Source organism: Columba livia, chromosome 3 (assembly GCF_036013475.1).
Source record: "Columba livia isolate bColLiv1 breed racing homer chromosome 3, bColLiv1.pat.W.v2, whole genome shotgun sequence".
NCBI lineage: Eukaryota > Metazoa > Chordata > Aves > Columbiformes > Columbidae > Columba > Columba livia.
Genome location: NC_088604.1, coordinates 39476642 through 39500568, shown reverse-complemented (window position 1 = coordinate 39500568; position 23927 = coordinate 39476642). Strand labels below are relative to the sequence as shown.

Below are 23927 nucleotides of genomic sequence, written 5' to 3'. Positions count from 1 at the left end.
AATGAACTAATGAGTGTCTGAAGAAGTCTTGTAAATATTTCTGTTGTAGCATCACTGTTCTTTTATTATGAAATAGAATTTAGATTGAACATGATTTAATAGTTGAATTCAATTTTAAAAGTCATAATGCACTCCATTATGAAAAGAACCAATACTGGGCTGCATGAAAACTATGGATTCCCCCAAATTGCTTTTTAGAATATAAGTAAAAACTACATTTTTGTTACCAAAATGTACATGTTGAATCTTAAACTTAGTCTCAAGCTGGTACCTCAGGGTGCCTCATATTCTGAAATCTTTTCCTTGTGATACATTTCATCTGTGGCTGATCAGACTCTTTCATACTTTTCTTGTAACCAACTGCAAAATTAAAACTGACTCTTGCACAAGCATGTATTTATGTATATATATATAAATATGCACTCTTGTATTTTACCAAATATAAGGTGATTCTGTATGGAATATGTGTACTTTTCCCCACCCCCTGTTTTAGTGGAAGGAGGGCAACATACTCTTTTGTTTTGCTTCCATACTTTCTGCTTTCCATTGTCACGTTGCCTAATCACACTCTCTGCCTTGTCACTCATCATTTCCCAAAGCCCTTGCCCACTGCCACAGTCCACCCTGTGCCCTCTTTTGTATTGAGTGGGCCCTAAATTGCTTCAGGCAGTGAGCACTAAGGGGAATTGCCGCCTCACACAGAAGCAAGCTCTTCCCGATCAATAGTTAATCGGGAACTGAAATTTGCTGAGTGTATGTCAGTGCAAAGGTAGTTTGTCCAAAGTCTTTGGCCTTAAATGAAGCACAGCACTAGAGCTAAAAGTCAGGTCTGTTGTCTGGCCCACAGAAATCCCTCACCTTATACTCTGGTAAATACAGAATGTACCACATGTATGTTTTGTCTTGTCAGGTTTATGCTGTCCATGAACAAAAAATGGTTTGGAGTTCTAAAGAAAGAAATAATTTTGTTTTTCTGTAAAAGAGGGTATTTTTTTAAGTTAATGAGGTAAAATGAAAAAATGAGGATGCAGCTGGATCTGGTCAGTCACAGGAAAAGCTGCAGTTTGGTGACACGGTGCTGAAATGCTCAGGAATGTGATCTGAAGTATTTTGCATGTATTGATGTATTTGAAACATTGCAATAATTTCGTTGCTGTAGCAGTATTCCGTATATGGCAATAGCCTAAGGTAGGGAAGGGCTTTTTATATTGTTCTCATTTAAGGTACTGTGGTGATTAAGTCTCTGGTTTTAGGGTTGTTGGGTTTTTTTCTTCTCTTTTTTTTTTTTTTTTTAACCACCTTCCAGTTTCCTTACAAGCATACACTTAACCACTTTTTCTCCATTCCCACCCTCTTATTTCTGTTTCCTTTTGAAGCTGCTCTTGGAGATAGCATAGTCTTTGAGGGCAACACCTTAGTTTCTCTACCACGACTACTCTGTGGCAGGTGCTTTTGGGGTATGGGTAAGCAGCCCCTTTTTTTTCCCACCTACCCTCCTCCATATAATCCTCTAGTAGCAATAATGCAGCTATAAAATCAGTAGTTTCTCCATGTGTCTTTACTCCTGTGTCTCTTAAAGCTTAACAGTAACCTTGCGATCCCCAGATTGTGGGCTACCAAAAGATAGGACCTGTAAGCATTCAGAAACATGTTAAATCTGGAATGAAAGCACTAGAGAAATCCAGAGTAACTGCAGTCTAAGAAGACAGCAGCCCAGCCCAGGAGATAGGTTGGTTGTTGGGTTCCTTGCTACCCACAAAGTATCTCTGCAGAACAGAGGAGATGCTCGAGTGCATGTTGTGAGGAACATACTTAGAGACCTCACTGGGAGCAGGTTTCAAAACTGCGCAGGAGGTTGTGCTTATTTTATTTTGGCAGAGCTGGTTTGCACAGCTTCTAATTTTAAAATCATTAGATGCATGGGCTGGCTGGCTGATCCTTCATAAACAAGAATGAAATGGCAACTTTTTTATAAATAGACAATGTGATTGCAAACTGTACAAAAATAGTTTTTTTAAAATCTGTATGCTGCTACATGGATTCTAGAAGTGTAGGATGATACCCTTAATACTTATTTCTTCTTGGTGTGATACGCCGTCATTTGAAGTTCTTAATTTTATCAGAAAAACAAAATGATTCGTCTGCCTTGGGATTGGAACGCTGCTAATTCCATTTGCCTTTCCACATTCAATTGTGTATTGTGAAATGACTTAGAATTCTTGGTTTTGCCCGATAAGAATAGAATTAACTCTGAAAATACATTAATATTTTCTTGGTATTGTTACAGAGACCAATGGGTCAGATAACTCCATCCCAATGGCATATCTTACATTAGATCATCAGTTGCAGGTAATAAATATATGCTTTATTAGTTTCTTTATCTTGCATTTCATTCCAATGTGTGAGTTTTGGGCTGTAAAATATAGTGCTACATATTTACCTGTGTTTGTATTCAGTCTAACTTTTGACTAAGGCTAAAAAAACATATTATGTAATCTGAGATTGGTTGACTCAGATTTGATCAAGCTATTAAAAACAAGTCCTGGGAAACACGATCTGTAAAGCCAAATGTAAGTGGAGTTTGACTGTCAAAATAAGGCATTATTTGCTTGTCTGTTACTGGGTTAAATTGTTGCATTCACTTCATTTGTTGTGTGGGGGACTAAATGCTACTTTGATTTTTGTGACAGAGAGAATATCAGATTAATAACTGCAGCTTTGAGGTTTGAGTCAACTTGGATGTCAGTGCAGTGACATTTTCCAGGGCATGGTTTAACACTTATTTTTAAAACCTTACTGGTTTTTAAAAGGCATTATAAATACACTGCAGAGACATTCTAGCACACTTTATACTAACATATCAGTTCATTAGTTTTTAACATGTCTGATTTATTTTCAGCCTCTAGCACCATGCCCAAACTCCAAAGAATCTATGGCTGTGTTTGAACAGCACTGCAAAATGGCACAGGAATATATGAAAGTTCAGACAGAAATTGCATTGCTGTTGCAGAGGAAGTAAGTGAAATGTGTTTAACCTTTTCTGTTCTTCTGTTCTCTGTGACTATTATTTCTGGCTTTATGAAGTAACATTTCACAGAGCATAAATATTTTCCAGCCTTAATCTCAAAAATACTGAGCTGCTCAATGCAGGTGAGATATCCAGAGCAGGTAATTGAAGGTATTAATCAATATCTGGACAAGTCCTACTTTAATGTGTGTGGCACATTTGTGTGTGACATACTAATAATGTGTACTTGTATCGTCTCAAGTAAAAGACCTGGACTGTTGAGGAGCCTTGGAATTTTGATTCCAACACTGTCCAGTAAAAGATTTTCAGTTGTAACGTGTAGATAATCTTTTGGATAATGGATTATGGAACTTTGACTAATATGTCAATGTTACTCATTTGGCAGTTAGTTTTTATCTCATGTCTGACTTTTGTCAAGCGTCAAATTTACAACAGTATTATCAACACACATCTTGTGTTTTTCTACCAGGGGTTTAGGACCTAGTGCTTGAAAGCCATTATCCTCATGCACTAGAAATAAATGCTTTCCTCTTACGTTGTAACTGCACGTATTGTTGGATGAGGGCCAAAGTTATTACTCATTCAGAACTTCGGTTTGCAATACGTTCTCTTGTGTTCTGCATCTCAGCATTTCTGTTTCCTGACGCTGGGGAGCAGGTCTGAGAGGCCACATACGCTCCTGTGCTACACCAAGGAACCAGCGTGTTACCCACTGCAGGCAACAGCTGTTAATTAGAGCTTGCCCTTGGTGTTTGTAGAATAGCTAATGAGAAAAATGTGTGTATAAACCTCTTGTACAGTAGAAATAGCATACAGAATGGGGGGAAAAAAGCTACTGTAAGCTTGACTTCCTGTCATCTATTCACTTCTGGTTTAGCATCCAGAGACCAATTTTTTTTCAAGTGCAACTAGAATTTTTAGACTTTGTGAGGAGATGCTGAAGCTAGTATGAAGATAGTAATTTTGGTTTTGTTTTTGTTGTCTCTAAATGTCAATAGATTACATAAAAATGTGTTTCTGTTTTAAGACTGTTAATTCTGTACCTTTAGCTTCCTACTTTATCTTTTTTTCTGATAAGTCTGCATACACATTTCTCCCAAACTGTTTTTTTCTTAGAACATAATTGCACATGGATGTTAAAACAAAAAATAGTATTGTGGTTGATGAATTTAATGCTGGTTAAGGTAGTTATTAATTCAGCCTTTAATGAATGATTAAATTTTCTTTAACTGTAATTATAAACCATATGGCAACAATTAATTAACATGAACTTTCTCCTCTACTATTTTGTTGCTAAAATATTGCTGGCAGCTTGCCTTTTTGTCACCTCATAAACAAATAGAAAAACAAACTGCTACATCAGTTTTGCTGGATAATTTATAGCAAGTTTATCAGTGTGTTTGTTCCTTTAAAATTGTTGGTAAAAAGCATATTGAACACTTATGGCATAAGTTAAGTGGTGGCAGTTACAAAAATAATTTGCTTGATTCTGCCTTTCCACTTCTTTAAGAAGTTCAAGTCCATAAGAGAACAGCACTTTACTAAAATGTACCAGAATTATTGCAATCTTGTGTCTTAAGTTGTCTTTTGAGTTTTTAAATGTACATATTGTTAAGCAAAATAAGAGTTTAATATATTTATGAAATTCTGTGTGGATCCTTAGATATTTTACTGTGACCTGTGGAGCTATGTCTGAAATACATTATATAAGGGACAGTTTTAGAGATCGAGGCTATGGCTTGCAGCTATTTTAAAGCTTAAATGTGAATTGGATTTGGAAGGTAATTTTTCCCCAGAATACAGTAAAGAATAAGATTTTTTTTTGTTGTGGGCAACTTTTTTTTTGCACAAAATATCACCAGCCATGAGTTCAGACAGATAATCAGATACTGATTTGAAATATATGCAGTCATATACACACAAATCAAAGTAGATTGTAAATGACAAATTTTTATTTTTTTTTTAATTTTAGACAAGAACTAATAGCAGAACTGGACCAGGATGAGAAAGACCAGCAAAACACATCCCGTCTGGTACAAGAACATAAAAAGCTGTTAGATGAAAACAAAAGTCTCTCAACTTACTATCAACAATGCAAAAAACAATTAGAGGTCATCAGAAATCAGCAACAGAAACGGCCAGGCACATCATGATTTCCTGGGACCTTTCAAATGAAAAATATGCACAGAAAAGACTGATTTTTTTTTTTTTTTAATTTTATTTTATTGTTATTATTATCCCTTATTATGACAACTCATGAGTGTTAGCTTCTTGCTGTGATCTGTATTTGTCTACTACACTTAACATCATTTAATTTCCTTTTTCCTATGGTGGACATCCAGTTCAACAGGTTGATCGAATAAGGTGAGGAAACAGTGGCTTGAGTTAACCAATGGCACTCAGTTGAAAGCCAGACGGTGGCTGTATGCATGCTCCTGGTGTGAAGGCTGGCCTAACAAGTGTTAAAGTGGCTGCTACATTGTAAGATCTTATTTTTAGGTTTTGGTGTTACCTCAATAAGAGCAAAACAAAAACTTTCCTGTTTAAGAATGGTTTTGTTCCAGTGTCTCATCTCAAACTGTTAATACGACAATTATTTGCAGGACTTAAACAAGCACCAAACTGCAGAAGTTACATTGACTTGACCAGAGTCATTCGTGGTGCATTAGCGATGCCTTTTACCTGTAGACATAGTGTATTTTTTCCACATGCAAAATGGTAGGCAAACTGATGCCAGCATCCTTGGTTCAGTGCTTGATAGCCCTGCATTTTGACTAATGCATTTCTTGTAATCTTGGATTCATAAAATATTTGAAGTAAAAGGCTGTATTTTCTTTACTTTCTCGGGGGAATGACCTGCAATTTCATTTAGTTGCTGGGCAGAAGTTCTGAAGGTAATTCACTGGGCAAAGTTGGTCCCTTATATAAAACAGAGAAACGTATGAAACTGTGTTTTAAACCTTTAAAGCTTTTGTCCCTTTTGTCCTTTGGAAGGAAATTCAGAATGCAGAGCAATACAAAAGTTGGAATACTTGCTCCCTTCATACCACCTCTTGGATTTTTGGGTTTTTTTCTTACAACTTATTTGCTGAAAACCGTTTACCATAAATGTAAATAAGTTTGTTTTAGATAGGGAAGAAAAGGTTTGGGGAAATGAATTGATTTTAAATAGCGAATTATAAAATGGAGTTGAGTATGCAAATAGCGGAAGCTATTAAAAAAATGAAGGAAATGGCTTAAATCTTCATCAGGAATCTCAGTTATTCCACTCATTTGAACATGGTTCAAAGGAAGTCCGTCACAGAATGCCTGCTGCCTTTGTGACTAAAGAATTGCATTTAATGAACTCAAGCAGAATGTGTAATGATCAATCAGTGTCATTATTTACCATTATTACGTGGGAGAAAATAGCTACTTGTTTACATTGCAGATTGATTATTTGGATTATGAAGTAACTTTCAACTGGTACAAAAATAAGGCACTTACAAATATAATGAGAAATTATTCCTTACATAAGCTCTTGGTGTACTCAGTTTTGGGCAGGGTTTTAATAACATTCTTTTACAAAAGGAAAATAGAAAACTGAAGTTTAGCTGCTGAACCCTCAAAATAAAAGAGAACTAATCTGAAATTTGAGTTATCCTAATTTCAAAGGAGTAATTATTCATAAGAGCTAATGAGAAGAACTTGGAAAAACATTAAGGGTAAAAACCTCACAGGGTTTTTCCCTTCCTGCCTACCTGACAACTAGCATTAATGTTATTGTGCTTATCTGTGAACAACAAAGGTGACAAACCGTTTACTGAACGGTGTCATCCTGTCTTGAAAATCAGTCTGTTGTTGGCAAACCTTTGGGAGTTACAAACCCTTCCCTCGTTTTATTTAAATAAAGGAAGGGTTATCATTCCCAGAACCTTAGCAGATAATTTGATTAGTTAGCTGAAACTGATATTGGGATCAACTTAAGGGCACACATATTTATAGCAAAATGTAATTGGCAGAGAAAATAACTGTAGTATTAGGAATAGCACAAGTTATCCAAAGCATTGCTGTTCACATACATCTGTCCATCTACCGAAATGGGCATGTTCTGTGATCAGCAGCTTGCTTGGCATATGCTGAAGCATGAAGTAGAGCAGCATAAAATACTAATGCTCAACTTCAGATGCATGGTTGATAATTACATACACAAAATCATTTCCCAGGACAGTTTTTACACTTTGCCTTGTCATCAAACAGATACACTTAAGGTAAATCAGTATTTTATATGAGAAGTTGCTTTATGGCGAAGTTTGAATAGTGAGTGCAATGCTAACTTAATGGTACATGATACAAAAGTCTGTTCTAACAGTTGCTTCTGACTTTTCAGGGTTTACATTAAAAAGGGTCTCAGATCGTAATATAAGTGCTCTGCTTCCATGCACCGTTGAACTCGGCTCCATTCAACAGTTGGGTTATATTGTTCTTGTAACTTACAAAGGGAATTTGGAGTTTGACCTTTTGCCTTCCAATTGTCCCTTTCTTCCAGCAAAAATTTAAGAAGTATGTGCGCAGATTTCTTCAGTGCGGTGTTCTGTGTGGCAAAATCTGTGTTATCATTTAAAAAACACCTGTAAGGATAGAATATAGTGGTTTTGGATAAAAAGAGTTTAACAGCTTAACTTCTAGTGACCTTTATTATTTTCATAAGGCTCTTGTTTTAAAGTTGTTTACAAACGTATTTTTATTTTTCTGTTCAACTGTCTGGAGTGTTCGGGATTTTTTTCATGTACTCTTTTATCCAGTTAAAGCTATTCCTCTAATAATGGAGGTTAAACATCTAGTTTTGTCTGGGCACTGCCTTCTCAGAAAAGGTAACAGGCTCTGCTTTTTGTTACAGTATGTGTTCTGTAAGATACTGTGTAATTGAAAGTATGCTTCTGTACACTGTGCAGTTCTACCAAAAATGCTTTTTTTAGCCTTTTTGGGTTTTTTCTGATGAGAAGTTGAAGATTGTAATTCAAAACTTGTACATAAATTGGTGAATGATTTCATATGATTCAGGAATGAGCAGTGTGGCTTTCTGCTACAGGGTTTTATTGCGTTGTCAGGAATCTAATGAATAAAAGCTGAGACTTCCACAAACATGTAGTAATACCCCAACACTTGCCAGGGCATCCTTGATCTCCGATGGAATCCCAGAAGGGGTGGGGGATAGTCACCATGCAGTTGTTCCCACTGCCGAAAGAAAATTCTTCTGCTATTAGCTCTTCCCTTCCTGCGTGCAGAAGTAGGATGTGGCATGAATAGTCCCGCTCATAACTGAACGTCAAGATATTTTAAGAATGCCACATCTTTCACACAGGTGTTCCGCAAAATGATTAGCGCTGGTCTTCTGTTGTTCAGCTCAGACAGATTGCATTCCCTGGAACTTCTCTATTTTGTTCATAATGGATTTTACTGCCTGAGAGTTTCTGTTGCCGTACCACAGACAGAAACAACCCCTGAACCGTTCCCTGCCTATGAAGAACACAGAGTCTTGCTTCAGATCTGCTCGAACTGTTTGGAACAATGCGGCCGTTTCAGGTGGCCCGCTCAAACCTGCAGGAAAGTTTAAAAGGATGTGGGCAAAAAAAAGTGCAGCACACTCCACCTCTCGAAATGCAGATTTCCCTGTGGTGAACTGGTTGAAGAGGAGGATCTTAGGAAAGTAAGCTTGTGTGCATGTATACGCACATGTATACACACTTACGTACTCATGTATAGGCATAGACAGCTCCATATATCAAATCAGCATTGGTGTCTTTTTATTTCAAAAATCTGAGTTTTCTGTAGACAGTTTTTATTTACTTCAATTGTGTCACTAGATGAGTGGTGTTCTGAGCCTCGGAGGATTGAGTTCTGTAGAGACAGATACATACACGTGTGCGTATATGAGAGGGCATCATTTTCTGTGCCTGCGTAATCCTTTTCTACTTCTCGCAGGGACAGTTCAGGTCTCCCACCACACTTGGACAGATCTGCTATAAATGTTTGGATTTTGAACCTACATCCTGACTCTGGTCATGGAGGGGTACTTAATGAAAGAGCAAACCTGAAGTTCAGACCAAATACTTTATTAAAAAAATACTGTCTTAAAATACTTAGAACACTGGTAATCTTAAGGCTTTAACCTAAATAAGCATTAATGAAAAAAAGGAATATAGCTGTGCGCTTTACACAAAATAGCTAAAACTTAGAGATGCCACCAAGGATAAAATACGCTTGTGTTTGGGTAGTTACATGTGCATTATAGACAACTCCCTTCTAACGTGGATAACAGCAGCCCAGGTACTCTTAGGCTTGGGAACTGTCGCCATTTATGGATGGAAAGACAGCAGCAGATCTTCACGTTATAAGGAGTTAAGAGCGCATCCAGCCTTGTGAAGCAAAAGGCAAGGGGAGAGGCAAACCTGGAAGCGGGTGGGGTGGAGCCCTTGTCTCCTTGGCATGAGACCACAGTTCTTTGCCAGTTTTGGGGGAAATGGGGTGACACAGTGCACCCCAACGGCGGCTCCCCAGCAGCATCCAGACTGCAGCTGTGGGTTTCGGCTTCCCCCAGACCTCGTCCTGTCCTGAAGCAGCGGGTGCTCGCTGCAGAAACACGAATCCGCTAAGGCTGGTACGCAGGCTGGTGGAAATGGAAGGGTCTTCCCTTTTCCCAGCCGTGCTTTTCCCTCCCGCTGCTCTTGAAGGGGGGAGGCTGTGGAGCAGCTGCACATAGGCTGCTCTCCTGTGGTATTCAGGCAGAGGACCAAGGAGTGACTTGCATTCATACAGGCTCAGCACGTAGGATGAACACAATTATAGCTCACTGCAGAATATGAGAAAAAAATCCCTAGTAGTAGGAGACTTGATCATGTGATGAGGTGGTGGACACACCTAAAAGCTCTGTCTAGGTCTGTTCCTCTTGTTTCTCATGAGGAGCAGCAAGGTGGACTTGAAGCATTGGGCTGTCTTTGAGAGACGTGCGAAGCCAACACTGCTGTCCTGGTAGTTCCTAACATGTGAAAAGGGGGATGGCCAAAAAGTCACTAAAGAGGAGAGCTGTTAGTACTGAGCCTTTTATGCAGCATAGCTGGTGTCAATACAATATACATTTAAGACTGCTCAGACTCCTTTCCAAAACCAGGCAAAGTTACAAAGATTAGGCTAAGAGAGGGAATAAATTGTCCCATCATCTGAAGATACCCATATTTGCCCAGCCACCACTGCAGAAGTGTTCCTGTGGACATCTTCGTTCTCCAGGGCCCCAGAGAACAGGGCCCCTGCCTGTGCCCGTCACTGGAGGACTCTCGAACAGCTGTCTCCAAAAAGTTAAACCTGGTACGTGCAAATCAGACTCTTATTAAAGTTTCTTACATCATCATTAGCAATGCGGCTGGGGCATAGCCGGGAATTGTTTGGGAGGCAGGAGGTGAAGCTAATTTAGCTCGTCCTCCGAGTGCTGCCTGGGGTCTGCGGGGCTGCTGGGCACAGACAGCTTCTGTCGGGAACGTGCTGGGATAGGACCTGTGGGAGGGAGGGAGGGAGGTGGCGCACAGAACCATTTTGGTCGGTGCAGCTGTGCTTTGCATCACAGCAAGTGCCACGGCTGAACGCTGGCAGGCCTGCTGGCCAGAGCTGTGCCACTGATTTTCATCAGACGTGTCCAACCACCACTCCAGGTGTCCTTGAGTGCTGCCAGACACGGAAGAGAAAAGAAAATAAATAAATTTTTATTAAAAATGCTGGGGGGTGCAAAGCAAAGTTTGAGGTTTAGGGTGACTTTTTATGCTCACCAGAAGCACTAGGTACCAAGGGATGGCTGAGGAGGGATTTATTTTATTGTTTTAGGAGGAAAAAATGTAAAAACCAAGGGTAAAGGCCATCGAGCATGCTGTATCCCACATCTTTGGATGAGGGAAACACCTGTAGCCTTGGCACAAGTCCTGCTGTGAGTACACTGACAAAGGAACCATGCGGTGAAACACGTGGTGTGGTGGGGGCTTTCTGTTTGTTTCGTGGTTGCTTTTCTGAGTGCTCTGACTTGAAGTGCAGACAATTAAAAAGTAATTTATAAATTAATATTTAGGAAATCTGCGGTTTAGATCTTTGTTAAAAGAAAAGAGCTGTCCATACGGGCAGCCTAATGCAAAATTATCTGTAGTAGACCTCTGTCTGCCAGGTCCCCCTTTGCTTGCAGGATGAATGAGCGGAATGTTTTACAAAAGTGCTTAAAGTAAGTTTAGAAGCGCTGATCACATTCTGGTTCAGTGTTCCTCCTGCTGTGTAATGGACAAGTATGTGCTACCTCTAAAATATGCCTTAAATACAGAAACATTCAGGCAAGGCATTTATTCATCTGTGTTCAAACCACCGCAGCAGCACTCTTATGTTTTGAAGATTTTTGCAAGATCGTCGCAACAGATTTCTCCATGCTATCAGCTCCATCGTCTGCCTGCGGTCCAGCCTGAGCATGTCAAGAGAAGAAAAGTGGCTGTCTCCACAAGCCAGTCAAAAACTGAATGCAACTTACGTGTTACCGCAGTCAGTTGCAAAAAAATATTGCTGTACAGTACGGTGATGAATCACAGTCTATGCTGTTCACTTATTAACTTGGCATAAATACAAATCCCTTAAGAATCAGATGATGAACACTAAGCACTCTGAGCTCTACTCAACTTTTATGATCCAATGCCTGGTATTTACTTGGACTAATGCTCCCCATGGTAGCTGCTCAGACCTAATTGCTGCTGTGTGAGCAACGATAATGCACTGATGCTGGTTCCCCTTTCTTTCAGGCACAGCAGAGTTCAAAAATTTTCAGTATGATTATGAGTAATCCGTGACCCTGGAGACCTTTTTTGTTTTGTTCTGAAGAGCTGAGGAAAAGGAAACTACAGGTTTCTTTTTATTTTCAAGAGCTGAGTGTGCTTGTCAGGGTTGCCAAGCCTACCCCAGTGTATCGGGGCAGCAGTGACTGGAAGAAGTTCCTGTTGTTGTGAGCTTGAAGATACACAAAATTCTCTGTAATAAGGGTCAGGATTGTAGAGGGATGATGATGTCTCTACTCAGTATATGGTTATTCTTCCCATACTGACCATTTTCTCAGAGCTCAGCCTTAGAGCACGTAACTGAAGGGGTGGTAGAAGTATTCACAAAGACACTTCTCCTGCTTGCTTTACAGTCAAGGGAGAGATGCGTTCCTCCACAGTAGTTCAAGCCATGAGCTTGAATTTAGGCTCCTGAAGTGAACAATGCAGAACATACATCTCTGCCTTGCAAGTCAGTATCCCCATAGACTACATAGGTGGATCTGGGAGAGATTACTCTCAGATGCCTGAAGTCTAGTATTTGCAAATACCCCAAGAACTCCCCATTTGTCAGCATGTGCCCATCTGTTGTGCTTACACTGCTGAACACATTCTAGAATTTAAAATCATTTAAAAGCCAAATATATAATTGACCTGCAATTTTCACAGTAAGAGCACATAGGGTAACTTACCCTGTTATTTGGACCAAGGGTAATGTTTGACATATAATAACCAAGTTAATCTAATTATCCCTAGAATTAGTACTATCAAGAGTAGCACAGGCCATGTGCATCCTTGGTGTGTCTGCAGGAGGACCTGTGATACAAGGAGAAGTCTTGTAGCCACCACAACTCTTCACCTCAAAGAGCAAGAGAGATGTCAAATCATGGCAGTGGTTTTGCAAGGTGAATGCCTGTAATCTAGGCTAACGTGGCCGATTTGCTCTGTGTTTGCCACCCAGCAGACAAATTAATGGCATGAGTCATTGTCAACTCCTGCTAAATAAACCAGTGACCTAGAGATGAAAGGCTCTATATGCAAATTGTTTGTATTAATTGCACTGTGGGCGAGGATAGATTTAATTTCAAGGACAGGAATATTAACCTCAATTCCTTTCCTTAATTGAGTGTGAAGAAACAAGAGGCGTAAGCAGAAGAAGCAGAGAACAAGGACATGGGTCATTAACAGTCGTCTGGTCACACAGGCAGCAGCATCTTGTGAAAAATGACATTGCAGCAACCAAGAGGCAAAAGCTTATTTGACGATGTACAGAGCTTGGATAAAAAGATAATTTACAGCAGTGATTGAATTTTCACCAGTATTTAGATGCACAAGTCTCAGTACAGGCTTACAGTGGTAAACCAGTAGCTGGAGCCCATCTCCCAACAATCCATAAGGCAAAAACACCAACAAAATGCTGCAGAAATGCCTCCATGAGTGATGCTGGCCCCATTGGAAGCCTTTAAGTGAAAAAGATGTGGTCTTTAGGGGTTTTTTATTACTCATATATAATACTTGCAAAGCATTTCTCACCTTAATGCTTCTAATTACTTTCCAAAAGGCGTGATTACAGATAAATAGAGGCCCAAGAGAGTGTAGCTGGCCTCCTGGAAGGTCCATACCTGATTTGGGAATAAGATTCAAGTTTTCTGCCTGTCCATCTAGTAACACATCTAGTGGGCTCCAGTGATTCTGTCCCTGATTAAATAGCAGTTAAGCAGCACAATTCAGGAGAGGTTTCTTGTATCTGCCTTGGCTAGAGAGTACAGCCTTTTAGTCAGCCAAGAGTGGGGTGGTGGTTTTTTTGTTTTGTCTGTTTGTTGTTTTTTTTTTGTTTGGTTTTCTTACTGCTGTTTGCAGCTAAGTTGATTAGACTGATACAAATGGTAGTAAACCAATTACAAACCAGGTCAACTGTTGTTGCGAATGTGAGATAGCAATGAATGAATGGGTACAGCTTTTGGATACACAACAGGCTGATGAAATTACATCTTAATGTGAGATAATATGTCTCCTACTTATGAAATGTTTTAATTAAAGACAGTGGGGTTTGAGCTTGCTGATTCTGCTTAATTTGCTGAGGGTCATAATTATTAATGAAATAATTCAATCCAAGGGACAACTTTCTGATAGTGGTCTAAAGAACCCGAAATTCAGGGAGTAAAATATTCTAAACCAAACACATTGTTACATGTTAAAAATGCTCTATAAGCATTGAAAAATTGTGGTATCATTTTTTATTGAAATAAGATGTTGATGGGGATCTATTTACGTTATACCCTTCAAGATCTTCCTTACAAACGACTGTGCTTAACTACATTAAAATGCTGCGCAGTTAGGAAAGAATGTGCCTAAAGCTGCACCTCCACATGCAGTGTTCATAAGAAGAAAGAATTTCTCACCAGGCTCAAATTCTTTCATTTCTACTATTTAGGGGATGGGAAATGCAAGATCATCTTCCTTTTACAAATCCAGCAGTGACTGCAAAGCTGTAAATCAAAAATGCATTACCTTCTTGGGACACCAGTGAAAGAGCAAACAAAAATTAAATAAATACATGTGTCTCTTTTATCTGGAGAAAATCCTTAAGGCTCTACAAAATAATAAATGTTGCTAGTCTCCTAGCTCAGTTACTTTTGCTGCCCTGGAGGCCTGTCATTTTGAGACTGTGGCCTACTTGGCTTGAGAAACCAGGCCAAACTCTTTAAAAAATACTAATAATAATAATAATGCCAGAGTTTATTGAAAGGACCCAGAAAATACAGCTGAATTCAGGAGGATACAGCCAAAATGCAGCACACCTGGCCCAGGTTTCTTTTTCCCATGTTCTTCATCACTGAAGTTTAGGCAAGTACAGAGGTCTTACACAGTCACCTTCTACTTGTAACCTCTGTTAAGACTGGACACGTGCACAGTTGGATTTCAATCTCCCTAATTATTGACCTTATTTGCCAATATATAGAAATAAATATGATAGACACAAATTAGCTTCCAAATCCAAGCAGAGTGAAAAAGAAAAATGTGTTATCCCTCTATTGTGCATACTAGTAGATAAAAGCAATGTACTTTCACTGTGTAAGTGGTAATAAATACGTGTAGTTCTTCTGCAGGATTTCTCAGCGTCAGCTTTGCAGTGGCCAAGGCACAGCATTTATGCTGGATCCGCAAGAAATCCCAATAAATTTGAAGAAGTTAATTAAACAATACTGAGACTGCCAGCAGGGCCTAAATCACGTCATGCTATAACCTGGGTTTCCTAGAGGTGAGAGAGACTTCTGCTGGAGGAGGGCTGAGCGGTGGGGAAAAGCGCCTTTTTTGAGCTATATTGCTCACGGAGCCCTTCAAACTATGATGCTCTGCTCCGTAATTGTGATGAAACCATGAACAAAGTCCTGGCAACATAAAAATGGTGCCAAATAGCCCTCATAATCTCTTTTGTGCGAGGCAATTTTCTCCTTGCATTAACGTGTCAGAGCATTAAGGGCTTTGTACTTACTAAGACTTTTTGTTTTGCAATTTCCCACAGAGCCATGAATTTTGTATTACTGAAAGCTGTGATTATGCAAAAACATGGCTGGGCCTTTTTAGTTTTGCTTTTTTTTTTTCCTTTGCCCCTTGAGGAATATTGCTGCTTTTGAAGAAGCGGCTCTGCTCTATAGAGAGAACTCGGCAGGCCTGATGACTTAAAAATTTGATTGCCAATGAGTGAGTTTTCAGTTGCATGCACGTTTCATTTTGACGCAGTGGCTTGGGAACCTTCCTGAGCTAATTAAAATGCACTAAGTAGTCAGCTGGTGGTGCTGAAAGCTGCTTTACAGCTTGGAAATGGGAATTGCAGCAGTTTCCTCCTTCTGGTTTGGAATTGTTGGGAAGAATTGTCACGTGGAGCCTGTTCAATGCACAAAGCCTCTCTAATGGATGCAAAACGGTTTTGTGTCTCAAATTAGACATTGTTAATAATTTAAGAGCAAAGAAAATGTGCGCCTGGATAGAGACTGGGGTTTGCAGCTATTGCAAAGAGCCTACTTCAAGCCCAGGCTGACCTTGATGGCAGCTGGACAGGCTTGGGCATGAAAAAGGAGTTGGATTATAGTGGCTAACATGACGTAATTTTAGAAGGATCTGAAATCTGCCTTTATTTTTCATAAACAACTTGGATGCTACTTTTGGTTTAGGATTTCCCACATTAATTCAAAAAAAAACAAATAAAAATAATTTTAAAATAAGATAAATAACACCCAGTACCTAAATTGTGCAGATGAGTTAACAGAGTAGCCTTTGAAATTACTCAAGCAGCTAAAGGATGCTGCAGTATTTGCAGCTGCCACTAAAGAGCAGAAGGACAAGCACAGGGCTCTCCCGCTCCGGGTGGTGACTGCCCTGGGTAAACCCTGGCGTAAGCGTCATACCCATAGTGGCTTCTTATGTTTAACCCTGAAAAGCTTCAAAAAGTCCTTGCTGGAGTCCAGCTTCTGCTTCTGCAGCAGGCAGGGCTCTTTTGAAGGCAGAAATGTGGCATTTGTACCACTCTTACCCTTTTACCTGGCATAAAAGCTGACAACAAAGCACTTAGAGATGAGGCATCTCTGTGTTTAACTATGTGGTCCCCCTGACCATATATTTTTTTCAGCAGTGCAACCTATCCAGACTTACTGGTGATTTACCTGACTGAGCGTGACAGAAAGCAAAATGAGGTGAGTTTTTGCATTTCCTTCTGCCAAATGAGCATGTAGACTCACAATCACCTACGGAAACTGGAGAGGTAGAAAGGTGAATTTTCCTCTTCTCATTGCAATTTAAAGAAAGTCTGTGGAAACTATTTTGGTGGATCTGCAGTCTATATCATATTTAAAATTAAAATTGTCCATTGAGCAGATTTCCACTTACTCTAGCAGAGCTCTGGTGATTTACATCAGCTAAGAATCAGCTCATCATTTCCTTTACAGCTACTTATGTCATTCTGTGGTTATGAGCACTCAACAGAGTGTTTAAGCTGCATTTTTAAAGAGAAGAAACCCTCAACAAGCTTTCTTTTGCAAATACAAATTTGAAGGAGTATTTCACCATGAAAGCATAGCTAATTTTCCTCTTCCAGAGACTTTAGTGCTGATGTTCAGCACTATTTTAGGTATAATAATCTGTTTAAGAAAATGGAAACGTTTCATCCTGTTGCTCTCTGTGTCAGTACTGGTACATTATATTATGTTTTACAAAAAAAATCAGTATCACAAGTCTTTTTATTTAAACTGAGCATGTTACACATGTCTGTCCTGAAGCTCTGATGTACTATCAATTATTCAATAAGCATGAAGTTTACAACTTAGCTAAAGGTTATCATCTATAATAGATATATCTGCTTGGGTTTTCCTGAAAGCCAGGCATTTTGACCTTTTTGCTATAAAAAAGAGTAAACTTTCTGTGTCTGTACAAATTATGATGAGACTGTGGTTTTCCTCTTGATTTTGCACTGCGCATTTTATGTGTGTTGCATGCTCAGAAAGATTTTTGGCACCTTGAAGTCCACATGAAGTGAAGTCTATGGGACTTAGTTTCCTAAAAGTTTGAGTTGCTTTTGCAGATGGGCACTAGTTGGCCAAATCATTCTGATGTGGTATCACAGTACTGTAAAAAAAAAAAAAAAAGGCACAGCCTTTTTGGTGTTTATCAGCAACAACAAGGCCGCCTTATTTTTAGCCCTTCTGTAGTCACTGGCACCCCTGAAATTGAAGCCCCTGGACTTGGGGTGACACAGACTACAGAAATTGGGCACTTAAACCTTCCAGATACAAAAGTGGGCATTGCTGAAGAGTGGGCCAGCAATTCCACATCCAGGCACTGCTGAATGTGTCCAAGTCACCATCAGTGGCTGAAGAGATCAGTCTTCCAAGTGCAATGTTTACTCACTTTAAATGGGACATAGGCCCTGAAATCATTGGATATATGTAAAATTTTTAACCTGGTCCTACCAGAATCGCAATTTCAAAGACACACAGAGAAGTTTTGTGTTTGTAGTGAAACCCCAGAGCTGCCGCATTTTAGTATTTGGGGGTATTTTCGCCCCCTCATTATTCATGACATGAGGAGGAACCTCCCCATTGGGAAAGAGATTTTCTGGAGTAATACTCAGTGCTGTGGTACCTTGCAGTTAGTTTTCGTATGTGGTTGGCTGAGATGTTGTTCCTCTGGTTTACTCCTAAAGGAAGACATAGCTGAGGCTTTGTGGGAGAACTCTGTGCCTTCCATGAACCTCTACTGAAGCAGGTAGAAAACATTAAGTAATCCATTACTTTAAAAGAAGTATTGTTTAAACCAGAATGCCTGGAAGCACCTTAATTCTAGACAACTGGAAATCATTTTCTAAAACCTCTTATTCAGTAAGAATCATTTAATTCTTTGAAATGTAGGCCATTTTTAAGTCATTTTCTACAACAAATGGGACCAGCTCAATCTGTTCTTCACATTTTAGTGATTTAAAAGGACATAACTGAATTTTATTTTAATGGTAATTGCAAACTCATGCAGAAAATGTAAATGCGCACTTCCCGATTAGCTTGCAGCATAAACCATGGCTTCTATTAATGTATTCCAATTTGTAATTCTTTGCACAGTATGAGATCTGAAAGCTGTGATTAAAATTAATTAGGTTAAGTAAAGTTTATCCCCCCTGAGCACTGCTATTTGAAGAAAGAAATAGTAAAACACTAGCTACATCTGGCACCGCAGGAGGCTAAAACATCACAAGGAGTAGTGGCGTTGCTTTTTCAGAGGAGTTGCATGCTGCTTTTTTAGCATACCTTAAGCACCGAGTATTCTTTTCTGTAAGCTAATGGGAGCTGTTAAGTTACTCTTTGCCTCTTGTAAATGCTCTGGAGCTACAACATCTGCATGAGCATGTGACGAACAAATCTTTGTAATACAGTCGATGACGTAAATTTGCGGGTGGCATCATCGCTACCAAGCTAGACATCACAGTGCTGCCCCACCACCGTGGGAAATGAGTCTCCCAAGTTCGGGAGGCAACAGAAATGTCCTGAGGGAACTCCTGGAGTTTCTGCTTGCTAGTTTATTTGGTTGTTGTTGGTTGGTTTTTGGCCAAATAATTTTTAAGGATTTTTTCTACAAAGGGTTTTTTTATATTTGGATTAAAAGGAGTATAAGTGTTGGGAACACTGAGCTTGCTTGGATGGAAAGGCCTTTATGAAAGAAAAGACAGTCATGCTCTGACCTCCCTTCTCTGGTCTGGAGACCAGGACCCTGGCTGGAAACACTACATAACTCACCTGGGCAATGCATTTTACAGTCTCTGATTTCTGTCACTCCAGAGGTGGCAGCCAACACCTCAAAATCCTGTATTTTGCCATTCTCTATTCCTTCAGAGCAATTCATTGACTAATTGAGCAATTATTTTGCAGGTGAAACCTTTTGCAGTCAGCATCTGTCACAGCTGAACCTTTGTATTAGTTACTGAGTATTGAATATGCTTGACCCAATAATCAGGTTTGGGCTAGAAGCAAAAAGGTATTTTTGGAGACTGATGCAATTTGGCGGCCTAAGACGAAGCCTTCGTGCTTCTCTGATGAAGACAGGCTGTGCCCATTGCGGGAAAGTAAGAGTGTTGTGCCAGATATAACTTGAAAATGTTTTGCCCTGCTGGTGAGCCCTCCCTTTGCTGTCTCTTGCAGCCAGATCTCACCATGAGCTGCACCCAACAGAGCCCTCCCTGCTCCCATGAGCCAGGTTCCTGTGCTCAGAGCTCCTCTGTCCTTGAACGGTTGGTTACTCGTATGCAGCTCAGAAATTCAGTCTGATGTGAGAGTGAGGAATGATAGGAGATGTGGTCTGGGCAGGGAGAACAAAGCATCCTTGTGGAGGGTGAAGCACAATGAGCTTAACTCACAGCACTAACATGACAGCAGAGACGCACACTGACATAGGGCTGGCCCCCAAGTTACTCCAACTCAAAACTGAATGAAACTTTTAGAGTAGAGGAATTTTTTAAAATCTCAAATTGAAAACGAAAGCATACTCCAAGTCAGTAGTGAAGTCTGAAAGGAATTTTTCACATAACCATCTCTGACACTGCCACAGCATCTTATTAGGAAAGAAACAGACTTCAATTTTGCTGTTGTTACCCTTGTTCTAGTCCAATATTAACAAGAATGGCAATACATGATGTGCGGTGCCTTTCTCACCCAACCAAGCAGCTGCGCTCTCTCACCATATTTTGCATCGCCTGAAGCCAGACGCTGTGCAGAAAGCTCAGTCCCTGTGGAAGCACGAGGCCGAGCGCGGCACAGGAACCACCGCAGGCAAAACCGCTTGCTTCTGTTTCTTCGGCGTAAGAGTTGAAAATGAAGTAATGGGAAATCCATTAAAACAAAAATGCTTTACACTGACTCCCCGAGAGTAATTTCTGAACAAGAACTTCTTACTGTCTATGGTATTTCTGGATTATAAGACAAGACCAGAGAAGATGCAGTTATATGATCCTTTAGCTATGCAGCTGCCTGAGCCAGTAAAAGCACTGCCATTGGGGTGGCAAACAAAAGGAATTAAAAAAACAACAACCCACTGCAGTACTGTGCAAAGCCACAGGCTTCTCAAGGTGATTCATGGTTTCTCAGGCTCAGGATGAAGCTCTGCAATCCCTAGGTCTATCATCCTTTTAACTCAGGCCAAGGAGTGACACCCAGTAATTTCTGTTGCAGGCCTGTAATTTATCTGAGCTGTGCTTTAGCAAAGTGGCAGGCAGAATGGAGGCGGTAGCGCCAGACTTGGCACAACGGTAAAGCCTTGCTGAGAAAACGGCACGAGGCTACAAAGCCCAGCAGATGTGGTGCCTCTGAGCTGGGTGCAGTGGGAGGGCTGGTGAGGCAGCATCAGGAGGTGTTGGTCCAGGTCTGCTGTGCCCACTTTAAAGAACAACCATCCCACCGGACACTGAGAGTCTTGTTGTTGGGGCTGTTGGGGCTGCTGTCACCGGACCAGAGCAGGTCTGAGTCTTGCATTCAGTCAATAACAAGGGAGAGACCCTACATAAACCAGAAGACCCTTAACTTGCTAGGTACAAAGTTCTCCTTGTATTTTAAATATCCTGGTAAATCCTAGTCCTTCCAGCTGTCCCTTTTCCTCCCTCACCTCCCTTCTCAGCACAGCACAACTGCTCTTCTCCTCCTGGCCTTCTGTGCTCCTCATCCCTGCTGCAGCATACGCAAGCTGAGCAGCACTCCTTTACTTTTTTACTGAAGGAATCTGAGAACAGGAGGAGGAAAAGACATTATAACTGCAAAAATAAGTAAACAAATAGGACACGCTGGGTGGCAGTACTGGCAGCACATAGGTAACTGGGAGGGGGAGCAGTGTGTAATGATGGATAATGATGGGAAAAGGAGAAGCAGCACATTTACATGAGGCTTCAGCAGCTGTGGAACATTCATAGGAGTGTAAAAAGTTAATGCCAGCGTGAGACTTTGGGAAGAGGGGTGTCCATCCCCAGCATTCATTCACCCATTCATACCCCATTTTAAGGAGCATGAGAATGGCCAGTCTGAGTCTTTGTAAAGGTCTCCCAGCCCTTCCAGCCTGTCTTTGATGGATACTTAGAGAAACAGGGCATAGATGCTGAAGTCTTTCTGCTGGCAAAGGGTCCTGGGCTTGGTTGAGCAGCTTGGGTTTCCCTTGAGCTGGAAGTTGCAAAATAAATCATTGTGTTTCATGAAGCTTCATGAACCTTCATAGCTGCTGAAGTACAAAATGAAACCAACTGTAAAGCATCTTGAAAACTGAGATCTTTCCATACAACACTTACCCCAGAGGGCTTCATTTTGCCAAGTAGCTAAGGAAGACAGCATGTGGTCAAGAATTAGGTAGAAAAGGCTAGTGAAATTAATTTTGTTATTCCTCCACAGTGAGATATTGTCTCAACAATTGTATCTCTTCAGAGGTTTGCCCAACCTATTTCAACTAAGTTTCTTATCCTTCCCTATAGAGGTAACAACGCCTAGTGGACCACCCTGCAATCAATATTTATCATGTTAGGAGTCATTAGGACAAGTCTGGCTGGCCACTTGCTCTCTGAGTTTGGGGCAACCAGCCCGTTCTCCTCATAGCTGGTGCGAGGGAGCTTGGCACGAACTGACTGGGCTCCTGGAAAGTAATTTTGCTGGCTACTGAAGTGGAAAGCAGGCAGTGGTGGAACTGTCATAGAATTACCAGCAAAAGTACACAGAAAAGGTGAGAGAAGCTCTGCCTTACAGTTTCTGGTGGGAGACTGTTGTTGTAAGAGATAGGTTTCCAACTAGGAGGTCCTGTTCATGCACTCCTGGTGCAGAGCCAGCTTTACAGAGCTAGTTCACAAGTCACTGAGAAGACCACTAACTTGCTGCCTTGTCCAGTGCTCTTAAATGGGCTTTTGCTGTGAGAACTTTAAAATTAGTGGTGGTGGTGGTGTTCGTTTGTTTCCTTCCTTCATGCCTGATTGGCGTATTTTGGGGAAAAGACAATCCTCCAAATAATAGATCTAAAGAGAGGATATGATGAACTACCATATGGTAGCAGTATAAACTCTCACTGACCTGCAGAGTGACATGGTCCCAAAGCACTGGATTAGTGAGGTTAATCTGCACCTGAGACTTTGCATAAGGAGAGGCTAATATGTTTCTGCTGGCCTGGCAAAGATTCATAACAAATCTGCAATGCTGCTTCAAAGATCACCATAAACAATTCAGTGCTCTCCTTAGTGTCTACACCCTGCAAATGTTTAAACCACAAGAAACCGCAAACCGCAAGAAACCTGCGAACTGAATAAACAGCTGCTGCTCTAAACTCAAAATCAAATTTACAAGATTCTGCTAATAGACAGGCATTTGCATTGCAAAACAGATTTCATATTACAAATATCTGTGTCACAATTAGACTATAGCAGAGCTTTCAGGTGTTTAAATGGATTCACAATAATATACTCAAGAAAATTTTTGCTTCCATTTAAAAAAAAAAAAAACTCTAAAATGTCAAAAGATGAAGTAGTACAGGACGTGGATATGTTAACATCTCGGGTAAATGGGACTCATTAGCTTCAATATTTCATACATTACAATATAAGGTATGCACATAAGAAAAAAGTCCCTTGGGTTTTGTAGCACATGAGCTCTCTAGGTCTTCCCTGGTATTGTAGCCTGAATTCTTTTAACACAGCAATTCAGTATGTAAATCTAGCTGCCCTCACACTGAAGAAAACACCACCCTTAGAGCTCCAGTCCTTGAACCTGCTTTTGTTACTACGTACAGAGCAAGCAAAGAGGAAGAGCCAGTAAGAGCACATCCAGCCCATCCCTGAGAGCAGCCAGTGGGGGATGCTGGGGCAGCCATGTCAGAAGCAGAGCAGGTTTGAGGTGATTCTCCTCTCCCAGTCACTCCTCCTACTTCACAGTTACCTGTGGCTTGGGGATCTCTGAAGAAAGCATGAAGGGTCTGAAGCTCCTTGGTGGGTCTTCATGCCATGAGTTTATCTCAGTGGCCCATCAAATCCGTTGCACTTTTCTGATGACAGACATGGTAAGGAAGGGCAGTCTCACAGGAGGTGCACAGCCATGTCAGTACGGCCCTTGACTGCAGAGAGGGAAGGACCAGAGTGCTATTCAGTGAGGACTGGTGTCATCTTCTGGCTGATGAGTCATTCATTGTAACAGTCTTGAACATGCTGATTGCAGCTACCTTAGTAAATAAAATGGGTCTGTGACCGCTTTTTAGGTCTGACACCCACCCGCTTAGGCAGCGCAGGTAACACCGTCCAGCTGTTGCAGCCTGTCAGGAGCAGTCCTGGACTGTCTCAGCACTGACAAGAGAGTGCTGATGTGCCAGCACCTTGCCAATTAACCCTATGGACACCAACATGCCACTGCTCAGGCCCTTTCCCTTGGCCTTTTGAGTTTTGTAGCAGAAGCATGGCTGTTCTGTCAGAACTTCACAGGATGCAAGGCCATAATCCCCAGAATAACATTGTTAGTCAAAGCTGTGCTTGTGACGAAAGGAAAGAGTGGGTCAAACGGAAGAGATAGGTCACAGCACTGTTTTTCTTAGCAAAACCT

General features: G+C 40.7%; 1 protein-coding gene and 1 long non-coding RNA gene across 10 annotated transcripts in view; one reads left to right on the top strand and one right to left on the bottom strand.

Moving 5' to 3' along the window:
- The window catches only part of MAP3K7 (mitogen-activated protein kinase kinase kinase 7), a 51016-nt gene extending 42864 nt beyond the window's left edge, over positions 1-8152 (top strand). For 8 of the 9 annotated variants that reach the window (XM_065056515.1, XM_065056514.1, XM_065056517.1 and 5 more), the window contains 3 exons: positions 2288-2349; positions 2900-3015; positions 5001-8152. In XM_065056515.1, the coding sequence (XP_064912587.1) occupies positions 2288-2349; positions 2900-3015; positions 5001-5181 (359 nt within the window). In that variant the 3' untranslated portion in view covers positions 5182-8152. Of the gene's footprint in view, positions 1-1376; positions 1464-2287; positions 2350-2899; positions 3016-5000 lie in introns of all 9 variants that reach the window. The other variant, XM_065056523.1, reaches the window with a different exon arrangement.
- Positions 8153-9107: 955 nt separating this feature from the next.
- Positions 9108-23702, bottom strand: LOC135579010 (uncharacterized). The gene is made up of 2 exons (XR_010471241.1): positions 23274-23702; positions 9108-10726 (listed from the first exon to the last, which is right to left on the bottom strand). It is a non-coding gene; the product is annotated as an uncharacterized LOC135579010 (long non-coding RNA).
- Positions 23703-23927: the final 225 nt, after the last annotated feature.